The sequence below is a fragment of the Stegastes partitus genome, unplaced genomic scaffold, assembly GCF_000690725.1.
Source record: "Stegastes partitus isolate 25-593 unplaced genomic scaffold, Stegastes_partitus-1.0.2 Scaffold6, whole genome shotgun sequence".
Taxonomy (NCBI): Eukaryota; Metazoa; Chordata; class Actinopteri; family Pomacentridae; genus Stegastes; species Stegastes partitus.
In genome coordinates this window covers 176,709-198,035 of record NW_007577737.1, presented here as the reverse complement: position 1 = coordinate 198,035, position 21,327 = coordinate 176,709, and the positions used below count along the sequence as shown (strand labels likewise).

At 43.3% G+C, this 21,327-nt stretch overlaps 1 protein-coding gene across 2 annotated transcripts; it reads right to left on the bottom strand.

Annotated features, from left to right (window-relative positions):
- Nucleotides 1–3,561: 3,561 nt before the first annotated feature.
- On the bottom strand, nucleotides 3,562–20,265 carry rprd2a (regulation of nuclear pre-mRNA domain containing 2a). Of its 2 annotated transcripts, XR_520139.1 has the most exons (12): nucleotides 19,793–20,265; nucleotides 15,819–15,948; nucleotides 15,421–15,572; nucleotides 15,146–15,198; nucleotides 14,870–14,996; nucleotides 14,547–14,722; nucleotides 12,465–12,807; nucleotides 10,143–10,343; nucleotides 9,581–9,763; nucleotides 7,391–9,464; nucleotides 4,753–4,923; nucleotides 3,562–4,604 (listed from the first exon to the last, which is right to left on the bottom strand). XR_520139.1 is itself a non-coding variant. In XM_008280501.1 (10 exons), the coding sequence occupies exons 1-10, from the start codon at nucleotides 19,965–19,967 to the stop codon at nucleotides 7,711–7,713; spliced, it is 3,294 nt and encodes a 1,097-aa protein (XP_008278723.1). In that variant the 5' UTR covers nucleotides 19,968–20,265; the 3' UTR covers nucleotides 6,720–7,710. The 2 variants fall into 2 exon arrangements, 1 of the variants encoding a protein (XP_008278723.1); XM_008280501.1 differs by lacking the exons at nucleotides 3,562–4,604; nucleotides 4,753–4,923 and having other exon boundaries at nucleotides 6,720–9,464.
- Between the last annotated feature and the right edge of the window lie 1,062 nt (nucleotides 20,266–21,327).

The following is a 21,327-nucleotide window of genomic DNA, read 5'->3' as shown; positions in this document are numbered from 1 at the left end:
AGCATGGCAGCGACTGAGGAGGAGGACGAATGCAGTGCATCGACCGGATATTGGAATATTGTGGTGGAGTCAGGATAGCAATTTTGAGATCTGAAAATTCGCCCACCACCCGATGGTAGAAACAGAAGTGTGACCCCTATCCTACTAAACTGGCATTAGTACTGTCTGTGTGTCTTGCCCACTTCCACCCCGTCGATCCAAGTATTTATTTATTTATATTTAATGCACATCAAAAAAAGCTGCTTGCTAAATGGAAAAGAAATTGTTCTTTTTTTTCATTTGCACCAATAAAGTTGTGCAGTTTTTAAGTGTTTTGTCAAGTGTCAATTATATCGTTATCGCAAATTTTCTCATTTATATTATGATAGATCGTGACGCTGACTTGACTCCTTCGGTACTACGTGCCTTACAAAGATCTCGGGCTATCGCTGGCATGACTTCGAGTCTAATGAATGACTACGTGGCGAGACCCGAACAGCGCACATCTCCTGCATCAGTCAGAATCACCAACTCCGTCACTTCAGCAACGGGTCGCGCTTTTGTGACCCTGGGACTCCCGGACTACATTTCCAGAGGCTGACGCTGACCTGGGAATTGGCCTGGGAGGTTGCGACACAGACCCTCCGGCATACAGACAAACAGTCGTCGATGTGTTCTTACGCCTGCTGCCCAACCTGACCTGACCTGACATGTCTGAGATTCTGGGGAACATCAGTACTTCTGTCAACAACGTTATCGTCCACATCCAAAGGAATCTGCAATACCTGAATCTCCACATCAGGAAGAATCCTGTGTGTATTTTTTTGGACTTTATTTGCAATATCCCCTTGAGTATTTGTCACATGGTTGTACAGTATGTGCCGTGAAATGCAAAGTGACTGTTCTCGAAGCTGTGCAGTAACAATAAAACATCATACAAAGGCACAAATCTTTAAAATAAAAAAAAAAAAGACAGTCACAATGTCATCTTGAACTAAACCCTCCTTCTCCACTGTGGGGTTGATAAAGGTAGCTGTAGCTTTACTGTCATTATACTGAGGTCAGACAACGATGTAATGACATTTGTTCAGTTCTCCCATAAGGCATGAACACATTTGAGATGATTAACGAGACAAACAGAACGTTGGAATTAAGTGCAATATAAACATTTATATAAAACTACAACAGAATATAAAAGGTGCAAACGCATCAGAGAGACAGCAGCAGCTGGTCTTACCTTTAAGAGATGTTTATATTAGTTAATATAACATTCAGAGGATGTTGTCAGGAACATACATTATGTTCTATTATAACGAAGGATGAAATTTAAAAAAACGTTTTCCAGGCCTCGGGTGATTTTTAAAAGATGCTCTTGTAATGTGATATATTAAAAACGGTGGAACGTTCTTCTTGCAATATTTCAATTTACACATGCAGTATTCTGATTTCATGTGCGATATTTTATTATCATGTGTGATATTACTGTACTACCTCGGCATCATTGTCAGTATTACTTCTTACTTTTCTATTCTGCAGCATTATGCAAGCTTATCATATCTTCAGTAAGGCATCACATTTATTGCATTTTTTTACTGGGCCTTACGTAAAACATCCTTCAGGATTAATAAAGCTTTATCTTATCCCATCAAGTATACAAACATTAAAATCATGCCGGAACATGCGCTTTGAATAAAAGCACCATATCACGTAAAAGGGGCTTTTTTCTTTTTTAATCTTAAGAAGATAGATGAACAAAAATGGAGGACAAAGCAGGCAGCAGATGTCAGCTCTGAGGCTTTTTTTTCGTTTTTTACGTGGAGGGTGAAAAAGGCGACGGTCCCTGACATCAAGCGCTGCAAATCCGCCTTTTGTTCTCGCCGTGGAGCTGGCCGTGGTCCTGAAATCTATCTCCTCAACTCATGACACATGATCGGGGACACGATGTAATAACCCCTCGGAGTGTGTGTATGTGTGTGTGAGGGGGTTAAAAAAAAAAGTCACGGTTTGCATTAAAGTGTTGGTCGAGCTATTTGACAGGACGCACACACGCCCTCCCTGAAATCTCGGCAGCATGTAAACAATGAGCCCACATGACAGCAGGCTGCACACACCCGACATGCGCACACGGCCGCACTTCAAAGGAGTCACGATTTTTGGAGACGCTGCTGCTGAAGCGACGGCAGAGGCATTTCTAGTTGCTCATTGGAAACCTCTGGGTGCAGATCTCTCCATTAATACCTCTATGCCCCCCCCCCCCCCATCAGCCGAGCGCCTCTCCTCGGCTCGTCCCTCGTGTTTAAGGCTGCCATCTGCCATCGGCCGCTAAATCCTATCCTGCCCTCCACCCTCCAAGCCCCAACACAAGCCCCAACACGAGCCCCCCAGAGCAGGCGAGGCGATGCATCTGGCGTCGATCAGGTAGAAATGGATGTTTAGGGGGAAACGTGATTTGTGTCATTTTCACAATGGATGGCTTCCCCTCCTTCTCCTCCTCCTCCTCCTCCTCCTCCCTCAGAATGCAACCAACAACGACATCTGGTGACACATGAAGGCTGTTTACTTTCTAATGGGCTTCACTAAACATTTATTTTTTAAAAGCACCTATATTAAAATCTTTAGGAAATTACTCTCAGCTCATAGTGCTCCATATAGATCCGATTATTCATTTCAAACTACAGATGTAATAAAGTATAAGCAGCATTTTACTTCTCCAAATGGCACAAAGATGGATCATTTTCACTACTTTGCACACAGTTGAGCACTCTTATAAACTCATGCATTGCTTTAAATTGCTAATTAAACTCTTATTTTCATAAGACAAGTTGAAATGTGTTGATCCAGTTAACAGGATTTCAGCTCATCTCTTAAAATATAAAAGTTTATTGTTCTGGTTGTTTGGCCTCCTTTTGTGGGCCCTGGGTTTATTTTACTATTAAGAGGGGAAACAATATGTGTAATATCTTATCTGTCCACTATTGTATTCCCAATTTAAAAAGATTAATAAAAAATAAAATAAAACAGTTTAGGACACACTGCTGCCATATATATATATATATATTTAAAAAGTGATTTAAAAAGTTCTTTCCATCCAAAAAGAAAAAAAAAAAACCTTGGATATTCTATTACCTGGTTTTGTCTTGGTTGATTTGCAGCATTTTGATGTCAACCCAAGAACTCCTGTGTGGGTTGAGGAATCCTTATTAGGCGGGAAAAAAAACAAACAACCTTTGTCTCAAATGTGCATGAAAACTGACCTAATGGGAATAATTCCTTTCTACAGGGTCCATGGGTTGATGGAAGATGCTCCAAATAAATAAATAAACACACAAGGACACAGTTTTTTGTTTTTCATATGAGTAAAAATACTTTATTTAACAAAATCAATCACGTGATTGACATTTTTCCATACTGGAGGTATGTGAATACCCAGATGTGTTGAAAGCAGCAATGTGAGGAGAGAGAAACTAAACAGTTAAACCCAAAATTTTAGATTTATAGTGATTTTTTAAATTTAACTAATAGGCTGGAAATCACACAAACAAGTAAAAAAGATATTGTGTCACAGATGTTTTGCTTTGTTTTTTTTAATTGGGAATCCTGGTTGTCATCACTCTGGTCTTCAGCTCCCTCAACAGATGGATTCAGGTCTGGACTCCAAAATGTTGATGTTCTCTTAACTATTTCTTCACTTCAGCTGTAAGGTTCAACGCTGCCTAAAAGTTTCTCTGCAAACTGCCTGATGTTTTCCTCCAGGATCTTAATATTGTCAACACATGACAATGCCACCACCGTGCTTGGACCGTGCAGACGGTCCTCTTGGAGTTGAATGCTTCTTCTTTCTTTCGCCCGTTTTCATCTCATCTAACCACAGAATTGATGACCCAAAGCCGTTTTCTTCTTTGCCCAGGTGAGCTCTTGTTAGTCTGTCTCGGAGAAGTGGAGTCCTCCTTGGAAAACCTCCCCAGAGACCAACCATATTTAGTGTCTGTCATGAGACGTTGCTACCAGGGCTGCTCAGATTCATCACGATGGCCTTGGTGGTGATCCTTGGATTTTTCTTCCATCAATTTTGCCGGCACGTGGGTCCCTTTTGGCTTCCTACTACACCCTCTGAGATTTTTCAGCGTGGAACTCCTCGTACTTTGAGATTTCGCCTTGCACAGTGGCCGTTAACACTTAAAAACACTGGGATTTAGCTTGTCTTGTGAGAAAAGATCCTCACTGAGCTTTTTGGTTTGAACCGTGACTTGCAATGACTGACTAGAAAACTACTAAAGCAGCTGTTCTCGGTTTACAGTTCACGTAAATGCTCTGGAACGTGAGAAATCACAAGGACGTTTTGGGAATTTTGGAAATTTTCAACAATTTCCAGGATTGTGAATAACTTTGCATTTTTGGTAAAAGTAAACAAAACACAATTCCAACACAATTTAGTCACTTGTTTATGTTGTTTCCAGTCAGAAGAAACCTTCTGGCCCAATAAAAAAAATCACTATAAACCTAAATTTGGCACAAATATGAGTAATTTGATGGATTAACGGCATGTTAATCCTGGCTGTACTTACTCACACGGGCCTCTTTGTGGAACCTTCCAGTTCTCCTGTGTTCTCCTCTCAAACCCACAACTGAACACACACACAAATAGAGAAAGAGAAAGAAACATTCTCAGCGTTTTTTTTATTTCCCCCCTCCTCCTCCTCCCAGTCTGCATCGATTGTTTTGATTTCCTGCAGGTGGCACTTAGTTTTCTGATGTATTAAACTGCGAGCTTACTCAGCTGCTGCGGCGCACAGCATCCATAACAGACCATGAAGAGCCATCACTGGGAGCTGCGCAGGATTCAAAGAGGAGAAGCCACCACAGCATCAACCCCCCACCTCCATCAGTTAACGTGTTGGAGAGGGGGGAAAGGTTTCCATCACATCAAAGTGTAGCCGTGGATCCCTGAGGATGAAAACAGGAGCAAAGGAGGGAGGGGATGAAACGAGAAATAGGTTAGAATTCAAGGGAGCGAGCGAGAGAAAAGAAATGTGCAACTCAATAAACATTATATTCTCACTTTTTCCATGTGATTAAACGCACAATGCGCGCGTCAGGTCTGTGCGTAAAAAAACGGGCATTGACGCCAAACGCGAAAGCGTCCAGAATATAAAGGAAGACAAATGTTACATAATTCAGTTATTTATTTAATTTTTCATGTTTGTGGCTGCTCCTCCTCTGACAAAAGCAGCAGCATAATAAAGTGAAAGATCTACTGACATCTGGCGACGGTCGGCTCGCCTCAACATTTTATCTTTTTACGCACGAAAACGCAGAATAAACCCGCGACTCCTAGCTTTCTTTTAATTGTTTCGTGTAACGCCGATTTGTTTTTTTTGCAGAGACACGCGAGGAAAACGATTAAAACGTTTAATTCTCGTTAAAATCGATACTAATTCCCCCTCAAAAAAAACCCCAAACCCACCGCGTTAATTAAAGCAGATCCGAATGAATGCGCATTAATGTGGAGCGACAAAAAAAAAAAACACTTTCAGGTTTGTCATTTGCTCCTGCACTATCAGAAATAAAGTTTTTAAAACACTGCATAAGATTCACTTGGCATAACTGGGTTAATGTGACGCTTTAATTAATGCAGTAACTAAAACTTTTTTTCGCAACTGAATCAGTGAAGTAGGACTTTGGCTGCTTGTTTTCTAACCGCCTTATCAATCCCACTGATTACTAATTTGTCTCTCTAACTGGTTCCCTGTGTGCAGTCGGTTTGGCCTCAGATCAATTCGGGCCCCTTTTTCCATTAAATTTGCAGAGTCAGAATGTCTTACACCTGCCACGAGGGAGCGAAAACATCTATTTTACAAAGAGGAATAATGAATCCTTTACTCTAAACGTGTTTATCAGCCCAACTTCAGCCTGTAAGGCCTCCGATAAACACATCTGACAGATTTTTAACTGCTATAAGGAACAATTTGTACTTTTAAGAAGGTAAACTGCAGTAAGTACTTTCAACTCTGGACCGGTTTAAAACATAATCGGTGGAAAATTAAGAATAATCGCCTCCAAATTCAGCTTTGCTCCAAGGCCAGTTGGAGACCTCTGCCCTACTATTATTGTAAAGATCAAAAACTACCATTAAACTAAACACCCTATACAGAGTTTTAGGACCCACTGGGAGATCTGGCAATCAATTAAACGAATGCACTAATAGTAAAGAAGAAGAATGTGCACACAGGTTGAAGTGTGCAACCTCAGCGTGAACAGTTTTATAGATCCAAAGTTTAAATGCCAAAGTCCGTCTTAATTTAGAGGATAGAAAATCTGTTTTGATGACTTCAATTCAAACTGTCAAAATTTGTCGTTTTATTTTGAAATGAAAGATTTTTTGGAGGGTTTCTGCAAAAAAAGTACCTTAATTTAAAAGAACACAATGCGTTTTATTCAGTTATCTATTATTTCAATACCATAAATGGACCCAAGTTGGATTTTTGTTTTCACTTTTTGAGCATAAAGTTAGGTACCACCTGTTTTGTTCCCTAATTGGAACGGGTACTTCTTACGATTACATTTTAAGAAACCATTTTTGACAGTATTAAAACAACTTACAAACCGTCACTACACAAAAACACCCGATATTCTGTTATGTACTTTTTAGTGGCAGTTTCTCTGGTTAAAGTATTCGACAGTGATGTAGAGATGATAGTTCAGGACGGTGGTCACAGGGTAGGAAAAAAACAGCAACACAGTTTTCAAACTCAGATCTTTATTAGTCAGTACAAATAAACGAAACTGATGTCGACCATCTTCATCCCCTCCAAGAAAAGTACTTCTTCTGCGTCGGCCTCGGAGGCTGAAAAAATAGAACCCACACCTCTATCTCTTTCTCTCTCCCTCTGTCTAGACTTGTGACGTTTTTCTTCAAGGAACTAAACGAGACGTGGAACTATCGCCGAAGGCTTCTTGCGCACTGGTGGAGGAAGCGTCCCTTCACAGATTGAACATTCGGAGCAATGAGAAATAACTTCCCCAAAATATGCCTGCGTGTGTTTGTGGAGGGAAACAGAAATTCTCGAACATAACACTCAGTTTGTCGATCCCAGAGTGAGATTTAATCGGTGTTTTAACAAAAGCTACTGGGAGCTGCTGATATGGGAAGAGCAGCAGTTAGAACTGCTCACTGATAAACTAAATCATAGCAGAAACATTGCACCAACTACATTCTTCTGTTGCTCTCTTAGCAAAAATAACTATCTTCGGATTGAAAAACAAAAATGAACGACTAGTTGACTCGACTGCATGCACACACGCATACCATGCACACGCTCTGACCTGTAGCAAACTGACGCTCAATTACATATTTAATGCAATGCTTCATACTGGAAGCAAATAACACAAAAAGTGAATTATATATATCCACCTCTTATTTTCTTTAATCTTCTTTCTTCACTCTTCAGTTCAGCAGCCCTCTCAGAGCCTCCGCCTGCTTTATGTCTCTTGCTGTTGTCTCTCTTCACCCCTCTGCACATCCTCCGTTCTTCGCCATTTACGGTTTTCTTCTGGTAGCTGGTGAATTAATTCCTCGTCAGTAAAACTTTGTCTTCACCCACCTCCTCACCTGAACTTTCATCCACCCACGTTCTCAGCTGTTCAGGAACTTCTCATGGCAGCATGCGGACCTCAACAACAGTCTTTCTTCATGACATTAAAGAGGTCAAAGCTACATGTCCGGTCAGTCAGTCAGTATCGTGGGGGGAGAAAGGGTCTTTTCGGGGGAAACATTGGACCCCCTCCTCTTGGACCCGGACCTGGACCTGGGCCTGGGCCTGGGCCTGGACCTGGACCCGGACCTAGACGCTTGCCTCTTAACATCGGACTGGGGCCGCGGAACCGAGGAAACGGCGGGCGCGGCGGCCCTCGGGGGTGTGGGGGGTGTGGGTGGTGTGCTGGGTGGGGAGGCCGATGTGGCGGTCGCAGACCAGGATGACGGATTTCATGGCGTGGTGGTGGTGGTCTCCTTGGAGTGTAGTGTGGAGGAGGGGGGCTGTGCCGCTGGGCATAGAAAGGGTCCTCTGAGGGTGAGCATGGAGGAGTGAGGCGCCCCCGGACCATGGGGTAGTGGTGTGGAGGACTGCCTGGTCTGTGATATGATTCATCACGGTAGGGATTGCCCTGTTGGAAAGGGGCATCGTGTGGGCGGAGCTCATCGTGGTAACCGCTGTGGTCCTCCTGGAAACGCAGGTCCTCAGGGTGCCGCGGCCGATGCTGGTCAATGTCATACGGCCGATCAGCCGGATGAAACGATGACTTGTGTTGGTGGTCATGGACCACCATTCCACTGATGACACTGTCAACTCTGCCACCAAACACCTCCCCCATGTCAGCACCAGGACCTGGCTGCTGCCCAGGAGGACCCATCGAGGAAGGAGGGCCATCAAAAAGATGAGGAGGGGGAGGTAACCTTGGGACAGGAGGAAGGTTGTTTCTGAAGAAAGCAGGGTTTGTGGAGGAACCCTGCTCGGACACAAACTCTTGAGGTTCCTGAGTTCGCTCAGCTTGATATGGATAAAGTCCTGGTGTCTTGTTTTCTATAGGCCCTCCAGGCACTGTCATATTGTAGCTGCTGGGCTGCTGAGAGCTCCCCTCTGGGTAAGTGTCCCTGTACCAGCTCCTTTCACTCCCCCCCTGAAAGCCCTCAGCTGTCTGTGTGCTGCCGGCACTGCCTGGGGCTCTTTCTCCAGGCACCGGCCCTCCTGTTTGTGCAGACATCTGCTGGTAATGCGCAACAGGTGCAGCACTCCTGTGTTCTGACATCTCCTGTTTGCCGTACGGGTACGGCTGGTAGACCTGTCCATTCTGAGCCACACCTGGCTGCATGTGAGGTTGCTGTTGGGGATTGTTGGGGTTCCGCTGGGTGCTATTTTTGAATGCAATAGGAACTGTTTTTGCAGCTTTACCAACAGATGACGGATTTGTGTTGGAAGCGAATGGGAACAATGCTGGTTTGTCCATGATCTCATCTTGAGTTGGGGTGCCTCCTCCCTCATCCCGCACTGGGGTCCCATCTTGGGTGTCAGTGCCAGTTGCTGGGCTCAGATTATCTGCTCCCACAGCTGGGTTTGAAGAGAAACCCAGGTCGAATGCACTGAAAGCAGGGTTGCCCTGCAGGAAGCTATGGATCTTAGACTCTAAGCTCGTAGAGGACGAAGACGGCTCTGTCTCTGCTGTCAAGTCCATGTCTCTGTGAAGAGCCTGGACCAGGGCAGAGGCTGGGGTGGAGGTCTGAGGGGGTTCTTGGATACTTGAGCTCTGCCTCGCAGTAGAGCTGGATGAAGAAGGCACAGGTGCAACAAAGGGGAAAGACTGGCTCTGAGAGGGCACTGCTGATGCAGATGTAGATGTAGATGACGGAGAGGGAGTAATCGCGCCTGTGCTGGAGGAGGAGATGTCTGGGGCGACATTTGCAGTCGAGCTGCCCAGAAGAGAAGTGATGCCTAAGTCACGAAAAAAAGAAAACACAAATGTAATTTAAGCAGGTGTGCTGCTTTCAGAGTATGATATGAAGGGAAGTTTTTGTTTTGAAGTGAAGCTAATGACTCCTTATTCTCACCATCGAGGCTGCCTTGGCCCTGGACTTTGGACAGAGCACTGAGGAGATCTGCAGGACTGACATCCACCTTGGAGAGGAGGTTTACCAGTGAGCTGGCATCCTGTGAGGCCACAGGGGCAGCAGGTGTGGTCTTCACTGAGGACCTGGCAGGGGCAGCTGCAGGAGGACTTTCCACTGATGGTCCTGCAAGACAAAGTGGGGAAATCGCTTCTACTATAAATCCTCATCCAGCAAATAGTCTTCAAGATAAATGACTGCATTTGGAAATTTTAAAGAAACTATTACAGGAGGATGCTGGAACTTAAGCCACATTCATATACAGGAAAAAGCTTTTTACGTGACCAAACAAAGGCAAAATCGAGATTTATTCACTTCTATGCCACACAGATATTATAGTTCCAACCACACATGATAAAAGGTAATTCTTTCATAGCAGACGTCAACACACAGAGTGCACTTGAACAGCCTGACATTTGACGTCACAAAGAGGCACAGCTGTGTGGTTAGGACAGCATCAGAGCAGTTCAGACTTAAGTAATACAGAACGGCCTCCAGCACTCACCTGTGTTCTTCATCACGGAGCTTAAACTGTTGAGGATGGAGCCAATTTTACCCATGTCAACATTCTCCACAGCGGCTGCAGGAGCGGCTACGGGGGGCGTGGCCTGCGTGACGAGCTGCGCTGCTGCTACCGATGGCTCACTTTTTGCAGGGATTGCAGTGGACACCTCGGGGTGGGGGACGGATTTACTCTGCTCCTCAACTGAGGACAAAAATATGGCAGCGACAGCAGTGAGAGAGAGTCTGGATGGGCAGTCTATGCAAGGACACATAAAAAGCAACTGTTTTATGTCACACAATTGTTTTTTTTGCTGGTTTTCCACAAGTGTAAATGTGACGTGCTGCAGAAAACACTCACGCAGTCGTACATGAGGGATTTTGTGAGTTGCAAAGCTAGATTTACTGTATCGTTGACACAGCAGGTATTCACAGCGAACCATGAATAAAGAACATCAGCGACATGGCAGGTGTTAGATTTCACCGCCGCCGCCACAGATGGATGTTTTGTATGTGATAACAATGCAATCACCTACGCGACTGCATTTACACTCTGCCACCTCTTTGTGACAGAGCGAGGGTGGGCTATGCAAATACCTACAAAACCAAAGATGAAATCAGGTAGCTCATCACAATACTTTATGTAACCTTGCAAGGCAGCTGGATTCTTATGAGATCACTCCAGAATCCAATTTGCGAGGCTTTAAGCTATGCGCTTGTGGATGATAGCACCAATCAGTGGCTTTTGAGGAACTACTGGCAGCTATTAGTATGTTTCATGCGTGAGTAATGGCCAGGTCCTGCTGCGGCAGCAGACATAGCTCTGCTCGTACTACAACAGGGCCACGGCAGTCTGCTACAAAGCCAGTTCCTCTCATATGTAACTGAGAAAAACACACAAAAACACTCAAAGATTATGTCTGTGAAGATTCTCAGTCATCCAGGTCATGGTTGTTCTGGTAGATTAATTGTAGCAACTGGACCTGCTTGAGTTCCTTGAAGACGTTCCACCTCTCATCCAAGAGGCTTCATCAGCTCTGACTGACTAGTTGGGAGTTCCACATACTGATATCCTTAAGGAGCCATTAACACCTGAGTTTCAATTGGGGGTTTGTTGCTCCTCCTCCTCGTTATGTGAGTCGTTAGTGCTCCCCCTGACTTTGTTAGCTCAAAGATGGCGTTGTAGCACCACATCAGTGATTATTCCTGGAGTATGCAAGGCGCAGTGTCTGAACATAGCCCAGGATTTCTGGAGACATGAGGACTTCCTGCTGTGTTTGGGTTTCTGTCGATGGACAGCATGTGCAAATACAAGCACCTCCAAAGTCCAGTAGCGGCTACTTCAGTTACTACTCTGTTAATGATAAATTCTAAGAGGTGTAGGTGACGGAGATGTGTCCATATACTCCTCAGAACAAACATTTGTTTTAGCCCCACTTGTTTTGTTTGTTTTAGGCACCACATGCACAGTCTGCATGCTTGTAGTGCAGTCACACATTTTTAACTACATACAGACCCTCGTGGACTATATGCAGAAAGCATGAACTGTCCTTTAACAAAGATTGACAGACAGATGGTTCATCAAATATTTTGTCAAAGTCTTTTTTTTAACCGTTTGCCAGGTTTTGTGACAGAATCAAGGAGGAGAAACACCAGACGATGACGATAGTTTGAGCTGCTGATAGGATCCCCTTCAAGAACACATTAATTCCAAATGAACAACACATATGCTCAACATCGCCCAACACTGTAGTTTGTTTTCATCTTCACTCTTACAACTCCAGCACGTTGGCATGGCTACACTCTGATGTCGACTTAAAATGACGTTTTATTGAGGAAAATCGTTTGTCTCATTGGTTAGGGAAAATCAAATCCCTGCCTCCGTGGAAATCAGTTCGAACGGAGGCAATGTCAGACTGGAGATGGAAACGGAGTCTGTCTGATATCAGCTGAGCTGCTCCCCGAAGTACAACAACAAATCAATACTAACAGTCTTATCAACTTTCCACAAAAAAAACTAAACCGAAGCACAAAGCTCCAAATGTCATCATCTGCAATCATCGTATATATTATGCAGTTTTACATCCACTTTCTTAAATACATTTTGAAAAAAGGCTTTTTGAAATGTAGATATGATAAATGACTTGTTTTAACCAATTAGAGATGACCGCCATGAAAGGTTTGTGTGATTTTCTGCCTAATTCACTGACTTCACTTGTCAATTTTAATTTTTTTCCAACACATTTTAAAAGAATAATCTCAAATGTCTTTTAATATAGCACTTAAAAAGTAGCCCCTGTACCCAAACCACAATGCCCCTCCTTACCTATGATACCACCGCTGTCCATTTCCTCCTCTGAGAGCTCCATGTCCTCCACTTGGCGATTGTCATTCTCCCCGAGAACCTCTGGGTCTCTGGGGGATCCTCCCGGGGAGGACAGCGGGCTCGGGGCCGGCGGCTCTGCCTCATCATCCATAGCAGAGCCATCAAGATCTGGATCGGGGTGGGCCATATCCAGACCGTGAAAAGGAGACTCTGAGCCCGTTGGAGATGGTGCGTCTGCGGAGGGGGAGGGGATGGGGGACTCGTCCAGGTCTGGTAGGTTGGATTTCAGGGAGTCCAGCTTACGCTTGAGGTGGGACACCCGGTTGGCAAACGTTTGGTAGGCCTTGCGAGGAGACGTAAAAGAGTTTTAATACATGAAACTAGGAACTCTCATAGCAGCTACAAGTCCACAAATGTTAATTGTTTTGTCTATATATTCCCTACATTATGTATTTTAGTGTCATTTCAGTCACAGTCCATGTAAAGGACATTCAGAGATTTGTTTCTGAACACATCCTACACGTCAGAAAATATTGGTTTCATGTGAATAATGTGGAAAGACTAAACTGTGCAGCACTTGATTGTTGAGCTACATTAAACTATTATTCATAATCTTAAGGATGTTCTTGGCGGGTCAGAAATGATGGCTCGATGAAGCACTGGAGCCACACTTTGCATGATCCCTCCAATAAACATGTACATTATCAAAACTAGAGTAAATTAGCATCAGTTATTCTCCCACTCGGTTGAGAGTTACTCCTCCTACAACAGTTTGCTCAATAGCGATTGCATCTTCTCTGGATGGCAAAATTTGCACAACAGCTCAGCCTCCTCACTTATCTCTGTTACTTAAAGCTACCAGTCAGTGGACACACCCCCACGAATTCTTCAATCATTTACATTTGGCCTGATGATGAAAAACACAGTTTCCTATAGACTCAGAACACATCTGTTCCTGCTTTACACAGACTTTAAATGTGAATCTATTTCATGTACGGTGACTGTGTGTATATTATAGAGTGTACTGTACACTGAGTTCATTTTACACATTCTTTACATAAACTAAATTGATATGTATAGGGTCATAAAACAGAGGACATTAGTTTAAAAACAAGAGTCAATACAATTAGGTTTTATTTTTCTACAGTCGTGACTCGATAATCGACCCTTCACAATCCTAAACCTTGCTATCCGACAGGTTTTTAGGAAAAACGAACAGAACCCATAAAAACAGCCTTAACGTACCGACAGCCTTGGATTCTGACTCCGACATGACATTTAATGTCACCAATCAGGATAACGGCGTATTATCTGACTGAACAATCCCACAGATTGGCTACGTTCCCACTGCAGGACTTGATGCTCAATGAGGATTTCTTTGTGAGTTCCTTCACATTTCCAGTTAAATGCGACTTGTATGTGATCTGCTGTGTGAACTTCATACGACCCAAAAGTGTCCCGCATGCGCAGAAGAGGACACGACGACGTCACACGTAGCGAGCGTGCTCAGTGTTTACGGAAGTAAACATGGATGGTAACAGTGGAGCGTATCTGCCACTCCCCCGTCGCCACCGATGGTGGAAACAGAAGTGTGAGCGCTAACTAAACTAGCATCAGCAGCCAAGTACTGCCTGTGTGTTGTGGACACTTCCATCCCGTCAGAGCGCTCCCCCGGGGTGGAAGTGTCCGGACCGTGCACAAGAGCACTGGTCAGTTAGGCTGAAATCCAGCGATGCGTAGTGTTCTAACAATACACTAGTTATTATAACAACTATGAACAATAATTAACAACTAATGAGCCTTCCAGCATCAAGCCCTCCTCGTATCTCGACCTCCGTCTTGACAATCCAAACAGCCTTGCTATCCGACACAAAAGAAGATTTTACATTTCGTGTCGGATTATCGAGTCACGGCTGTATTTACCGCTTCAAGGTGCATGTTATGAGCAAGCAGTGACTGAAAAATGTGATCATGAAAAGAACAACTGCAAATTAGGCAACCACTCAGCTATAATATGAAGTTAGGGAGGGATAACAGTTACAACTAAATATATCCCTGACTATCAGTCCATGCATCACTTACATTAGCAACGATCTTGACCTCCTTGTACTGCATCTCGTAGAAGATATCTGCGTTGCTGAGTGCCTCCATGACTTGAGGTCCTATCTTGCTCTGTTTGTCGAAGAACTTTACAAACTCCTGCAGCTGTGCACTTCCTTCTTCAAAGTCCTTGGAAAACTTCTTTCCTCCTGCCTTATCTGCAAGAACCGAGCAAGTAGAGGTGAAGTTAAAGGGATTGCAAGAAAAAGAAAGAAACACAAGACAGCAAAATCTTTGGCAATACCCATGTGTGTATTGCACTAGGTTAAGGGAGTATGGCAGTGGAGGATAACTTAAACAAGCACCTTTGAGTTTCTTGAGGGCATCAGAACTGCAGATGTCAACCCTCATAGCTGCCAGCTGTTTCTCTCTGAGGTCAACCTCCTCCAGAGATCTCTTGTACTTGGACAGTTGGTCTATGAGTGCCTGGGGCTAAAGCAGAGGGAGCAGTCAGTCGGAACATCAAAGTGACGCGATATTTGAGTGAAGGACGAAAACAGGACAGTTTTGTGCTTGTAAAACGGCAACGTTGCAGTTTAGCTACGGTTTACTTCAGCTCAAAACTTTCACATCGTACTTACCACAAACTCGGCAACAACCTTGGACCGTAGATCCGCTTTTGATTCAACGGGAGCTATGAAAAAAAACAAAAACAAGATAGAATAAACAGAGAGGATGCCAAACATTTCACGTTTCTTAAGAGAATACTAAAAAATTTAATAAAAATGTCACATATTTTAAAAACAGCCCTATTTAGGAATAACGCTAAAAGAACATGCCATATTTAATGAAGGCAAGTTTAAAGTTGAGATGAAATATCGATAAAAATGTCAAAAGAAATAATCAACACGCTTACTTTTTTGCTCCACAGGCGTCTCGGGAGGGGACTCCTCTTTCACTAAAGTAGTCCTAAGATCAGAAATGAGCGTCCCTGAGTACACAGCCCTCTCCTCCCAGATGGATAGTATCCTCTCCACTGATTTAATCACCTTGGGGTCACCTTCATAGCTGGAGATAACAGAATAAGAAGAGGGGACACTAGACATGTGTGCTCTTTGGTATAATGGCACCTGCTTTATTTATGTGCACGGCGTGTCGTTGCTTCAACAGACTAAATGGAAGGACCAGTGAAGGAGAAGGAATAAAAGGAACACAGGAAGGGCAGGAACACATCTATCACTGCAGCCTATGCACAGTAAATTAGGACTATTTCACCGTCTCCTCTGTAAAACCACATCTTTAGAAACTACTTACTTAACTAGCAAGAAGGCTTCTGGAAGCACCTCGGCGAACGCCGTGCGGTACACGATGGCGTTTTTCCTTTTGCAGTTTTGAATGACGTCGTTGGCGAGGTACACCAGGTTCAGCCTGTGTGAGGCATCGGCTGGTGGAGGGCAGAAAGACGGGAAAGTTAGTCCTGTTGGGTCCAAATAACCGGAGAAGACGCTTATCTCTTTAAACAGATCTGTCAACATCAGTTCAATGTATTGATTTTTTTTTTTATTATTAACTAATAAAACACCTATTCTATAAAAGGTCAAAGTGAAAAGCATCCAAATAGAAGAACAAATCATAAGACTCTCTGATTAACGAAACAGCACATAAATAAATAACAGTGACCATTCATCAGTTATTAACATCATGACTGATAACGTCTCCTTCACTTGTTTCATTAAAGAAGACAACAACAGAGCAGGTCATACACAGTCAGTGGACCAGAAACACGCCATGACATCGTCACCACAGTTATGTTCATGTGATCTAAACAGGGAGCTTTTAACGCATCAACCTATTTATAGGTTACACACACAAAGGGTATCATTTAATGAATCTGATCCTGGTGCCCAAACGATACCCAGTTTCTGGGAAAGACATCGAATCAATATGTTCAGTCCCCCCTTGAGTAGACTCACCGCTTCCCAGAACACCCTTTCTCTGGTTCACCAAATGAGGTTAATCTGACTAGCACGGCATAATGCATGTATAAAAAGAAAACTAGTGAGGGAAACTAAAAATCTAACCAAACATCGCTGCCAATTTAGGTCTTGACAATTTCAGAAACTGTGCTGCAGACATATAATTTCATCAGTACTTTAAGATACAGTAAGCAGCAACACAGACGTAATTAAATCAATTGTGCATGGCAATACAAGACATCGGAAAAGAAGCAGATGAGGAGCAAACTGATTATCCTGTTCTAACAGAAGCATTTTTATCAATGAATTTTGACCAGTGGGTTTCAACTAAATTTGCACTCAAAGACAAACAGCTGCGAACAAACAAGTTCCCACTGACTTGCTATAATTCTCCTTTTTTACTCAAGGCTCAAACATGAAGAGGAGCAACCTTGTGACAGCAGCAGAAAACAAAAGCGGTTGCTTCCTCTGTTGCCTGCTAAACTACTTCCTACTAAACAGCATCACTGGGAAATGAACGCCAGACAAACCAACTGCTGCATGTTAGTGTTACACAGACATTTGCCACAGTGATCTAAGCAGCAGAGCAAAATCTCATGAAACTGTAATGCATTTAAAGACCTTCTCAGTCCACCTCCATGTGTACTAACTGAAACACACTTTACAAGACACTGCTACAAACACAAATAGCCAGCTGTAAGACTAACAAAGTGAGCCAAAAACCCCAGAGTTCTGACAAACTTCACCACCTTCATAAGAGCCAAAGGGCACCAGGCACACAAGCTTTGCACTGAAGTCTACAACACTACTTATCTCCTCAGACATGACAAACAGAAAAATGGTTTTTGGAACATCAAATCATCAACATTTCAAAAACATATGTAGAAAAAAAGAAAAGAAAAGAAAAACATTTCCTGTATTGGTCACAAAAAAATGCAAGAAACTTCAGAGTACGCTTGATAATGTTAATTTCATTTAAAACCACGCTGCTATTCTAAAACATACACCTCTCTGGGTTATTATGGTGGCAGGCAGAACAAACCTTTCTAAACAAAACTACTGCTACCAACACAACAAATAAGAAAAGATCACTCCTGGAACCGTGAGCCGACAGCTGGCAGGAAATGAAAAAGAGGCAAAGAAAATTGATATATCTGAAGACCCTCATTAAAGCATTATTGAATCCTATTAATTGTTTTCTGGGCATATGGTTCACGCTACCCACGCTACTAGCTGTAATGGTTGTTATCAATTTATCTGCCAAATGCTTATTACAACCGGTGTTTCAAAAAAAATAAAGAAAAACGGCCCTTAAGAGACTTCGGTAACATTCCTAACTAACTTGTTTACCCAAAAAGATTTAATTTGCAATGATAGAATAAACAAAACTATCTCACATTCTGAGCAGCAGGACAGAACAAAAGCTAAGCATTTGTCATTAATAAATTGTCTAAATAAAAAATAGTGTGACTGATCAATTAATCGTCAGGCTGTTGCACCTGTTTATCATTTTGGTGTTGAAGAGTTTTAAACAGTTTGGACTTCCAGTATTTCATTATCCCAGCACCAGGCGCCCCTTCAATGCCATTATGAACTAACTTTATAACAAATATACAAACAGCTCAAGCTGGAAAGTTACTGATTGTCAGATAGAGCAACAAAAGCTCAAGCAGTATTTAAACAAATGCCTCCAAGGCCGACACGAAGACTGTGTTTTAGGAGACAACGCCAAGCTGCAAGCACAACCGGCTGCTGTTAATAAACATAACAAGTCTTACTATCTCCCTCAGCAAAAGACCAGCAATAAACTTTACGATCAGTCCTTCGTCTTGTTTCACACACACAGGAACCCTCAGAAGCGCACACACGGTCAGACAAACCCAAACAAGCAGAGACAATAACAGCAATCGCTAAGTGCAAACAGAAGTCATACAACGTACGGATTCATCGATCAAAAGACCACAAAGCAATTTATCATCCCGGTTTCAAAAGATGAAATTATTTCAACTAAAAGACAGTCGTGCTCTCGGCCTCAGCTAAGAACCGACACTAACCTTTTTAGGGGCTCTAAGTGAAGATTGGTTTAGCCTCCGCTGCCTTCCAGCCCCTTTCTGGTCATTGATTCAACCTCTGCAAACTTATCTCTTTCTATAAAAGTTACACATTGAACGCTCTCCTGACTGTCGGCCTTAAAACGACTTAGATTTAACTTTACAACGTTCAGTGCTTTAGTGTCGCCGCCAGTATTGCTTCTTACTCACTTATTTTTATTGTTAGCAATGCACTGTACTTACATCTTGTCGTTATCCGAACAGTCACTGCGTTTATTCAATTCAATTTTAGTCATACAGCACATTTCACAACATATATCAAAGCTGCTGCTGGATTTCCTCTGAGCAAGCGGTCGACAACGGTGGGAGGGAACCAAAAAAGATTCCCAAAACTTCCCTCAAGATTAATAAAGTTTTATCTTATGTAGAACACCTATGATTGGGGCATCCTGTATGAAGATTATTATTACTTGTACATGTTCCTCAAAATACTTGCATGCTTTTCACAGAGTAACCTTAACAGAGAGTGTTTCAACATTGTGGTATTGTTACTTTTACTTACGTAGTAAATATAAAGAAAGAAAGAAAAGTTGCTCCTCTGCTGGACATGTTGTGGTAAATAAGGCAGTCTTTAATTAAAGCTCTTTTGCACAGAGAGGCTGAAAACAACAACTATTCTTGCAGTGTTGTCATCTGGAGAAAATGTGAGCAGAAAATAAACTAAAAGGTGTTAAAAACCTTCACATTTTCTAATTTAGTGGTGTACATTGACTAATCTATACGTAATTGAAGAGTAAAAACACACATTGAATTTGTGACGGTTGGCCACCGGGACACTTCACCCGGATGTAAATCCTGTTTGCAGGTAACGATGGGCAACCGAGTACCCCTCCTTAGCTAATAGTTAACGTAGGATCATGCAGCTAATGAGGAGGAATTATTAACCAAAAACAAGCATTTTGTAAAGCGAGAAACAACTTCAACACGATTGTCTGTATGTCAGCGCACATTGAGTCCTCTCTCCGTTGACAGCCCGGTACAACATGGGGGAGGCGCACACGTTTTATACTCGACAGTTCAAAACTAAAACTAACTTACCAAAGAACATGTGTCTATCTGTCAAAAGATCTATGCATCTATATATTTAGTCTGTTGACAAATCATTGCCAATATCACCACTGGGAGGACTGGAGGAAGGCAAACGCAGTGTTCACTCGAGCCCACCCCCACAGCTGAAGCAACTGTCAGTGAAGCTACTTACATTTCTTCAAACACTTCATCCAGTGTCGCACGATCACGCTGTGGTACTTCTTGTTGTCGATGCACCAGCTTGACAGTCCTTGAATTGAATCCATCGTGTTGGTCACACTTTGAAACTTCCTGTCTAGAGTAGACTCCAGAGAGCCGCCAGAAGCGGCTCTGTCTCCCGCTGCCATGTCCGCTTGGAGCTCAGGCTGCGCTCTATCATCACCAGTTAGCCGCGGCTAGCATTTAGCTTAGCATGCTAGCTTAACGTAGCGCAGACATCATTGAGCCGCCGCTCGGCTTCCACTGTGGGGTTACGAAAGCTCGAATGCTCGGTTTACCGTTTCCAGCGCCTTTCTTTGTTTATAAATTACTCACCGATAGCTTCTGTACCATAGCTAGTACTTCATATCATTTAACATTTACGCCTTAAACATAGCGCCTTGCGACATCCTGGAGGACTGTTTACTCGCTGCTGGTGAGGTGATGAAGTACACTTCCGCAACACGACGTGGCTACAGCGCCACCCAGCGTCATGGAGGGTAACATGTTGTTAGCGCCACCTGCTGCTTATGTTTCCATTGTCATGCTGTTATTTATTACTTACGACTAAAAGTGATTTATAAATGTATTATTATTATGATTGTGTTAGAAATAAATAATTCTTCTCTAAAAAACAGTACAAAGAATACAAATACTTAGCAGGCAAGCTTGAAAACTGATTAAAATGCACTAAAGAAGACAAAAAAAAAAAAAAAAGCCAAACCATATGTGGTATCTGGTATTCCAGATCATGGGTTTTGAAGTGGTTCCCAGGTAAAAGGTTACACCTGGTTTGGAATTAATGGACCATGAAAATTGAAGATTGGAGTGACCAGGTCAAAGGTTACACCTGGTTTAGTATTTATGGGCCTTGAAGATTGGAGTGACCAGGTTAAAGATTGCTGAAGGACTCCCCTCAGGCTCATCTTGTTAAGGACGAGAATATGCAACGACTCGAGGATTGCATTCAGAGTCTCTCCTTCGAGCTCCAAAGCCTCACCAAGCAGCGGCTGCGGCAAAGACGAGCAGAAGAAGCTCAGCTGGACTATGCCAAGGAGGATATAATGCAACTCCAGGAGAAGAACAAGAGACTGCTCCAGGAGAGAGACAAGGCAGTGGAGGACAAAGAGGACCTCCTGTTGGAAAGAGATGTGCTGCTCAAGACCAAAGCCAAAGTAGACACTGTGGTCAGGAAGCTCATGTCTGAGAAGGACCAAACCGACAAACTCAGTAGTCAGACTGGACAGCAGAATGACACCAAGTCCAACCAGCTGAAGACAGAGGGGGTCCTTCATCTCCAGTGCATGGTGATGGGTCTCTCTGCACTACTCTGTGCTCATCACCAAGGAACTGGTTGTGGATTTCAGACGATCCACACGCACGGAGCACTCTGCCCTCTGCATCAGTGGAGAGGAGGTAGAGAGGGTGGAGAGCTTCAGGTTTCTAGCTGACCTCACCTGGGCGGAGAACATCTCCTACCAGGTGGGGAAGGCAGAACAGAGACCTTAC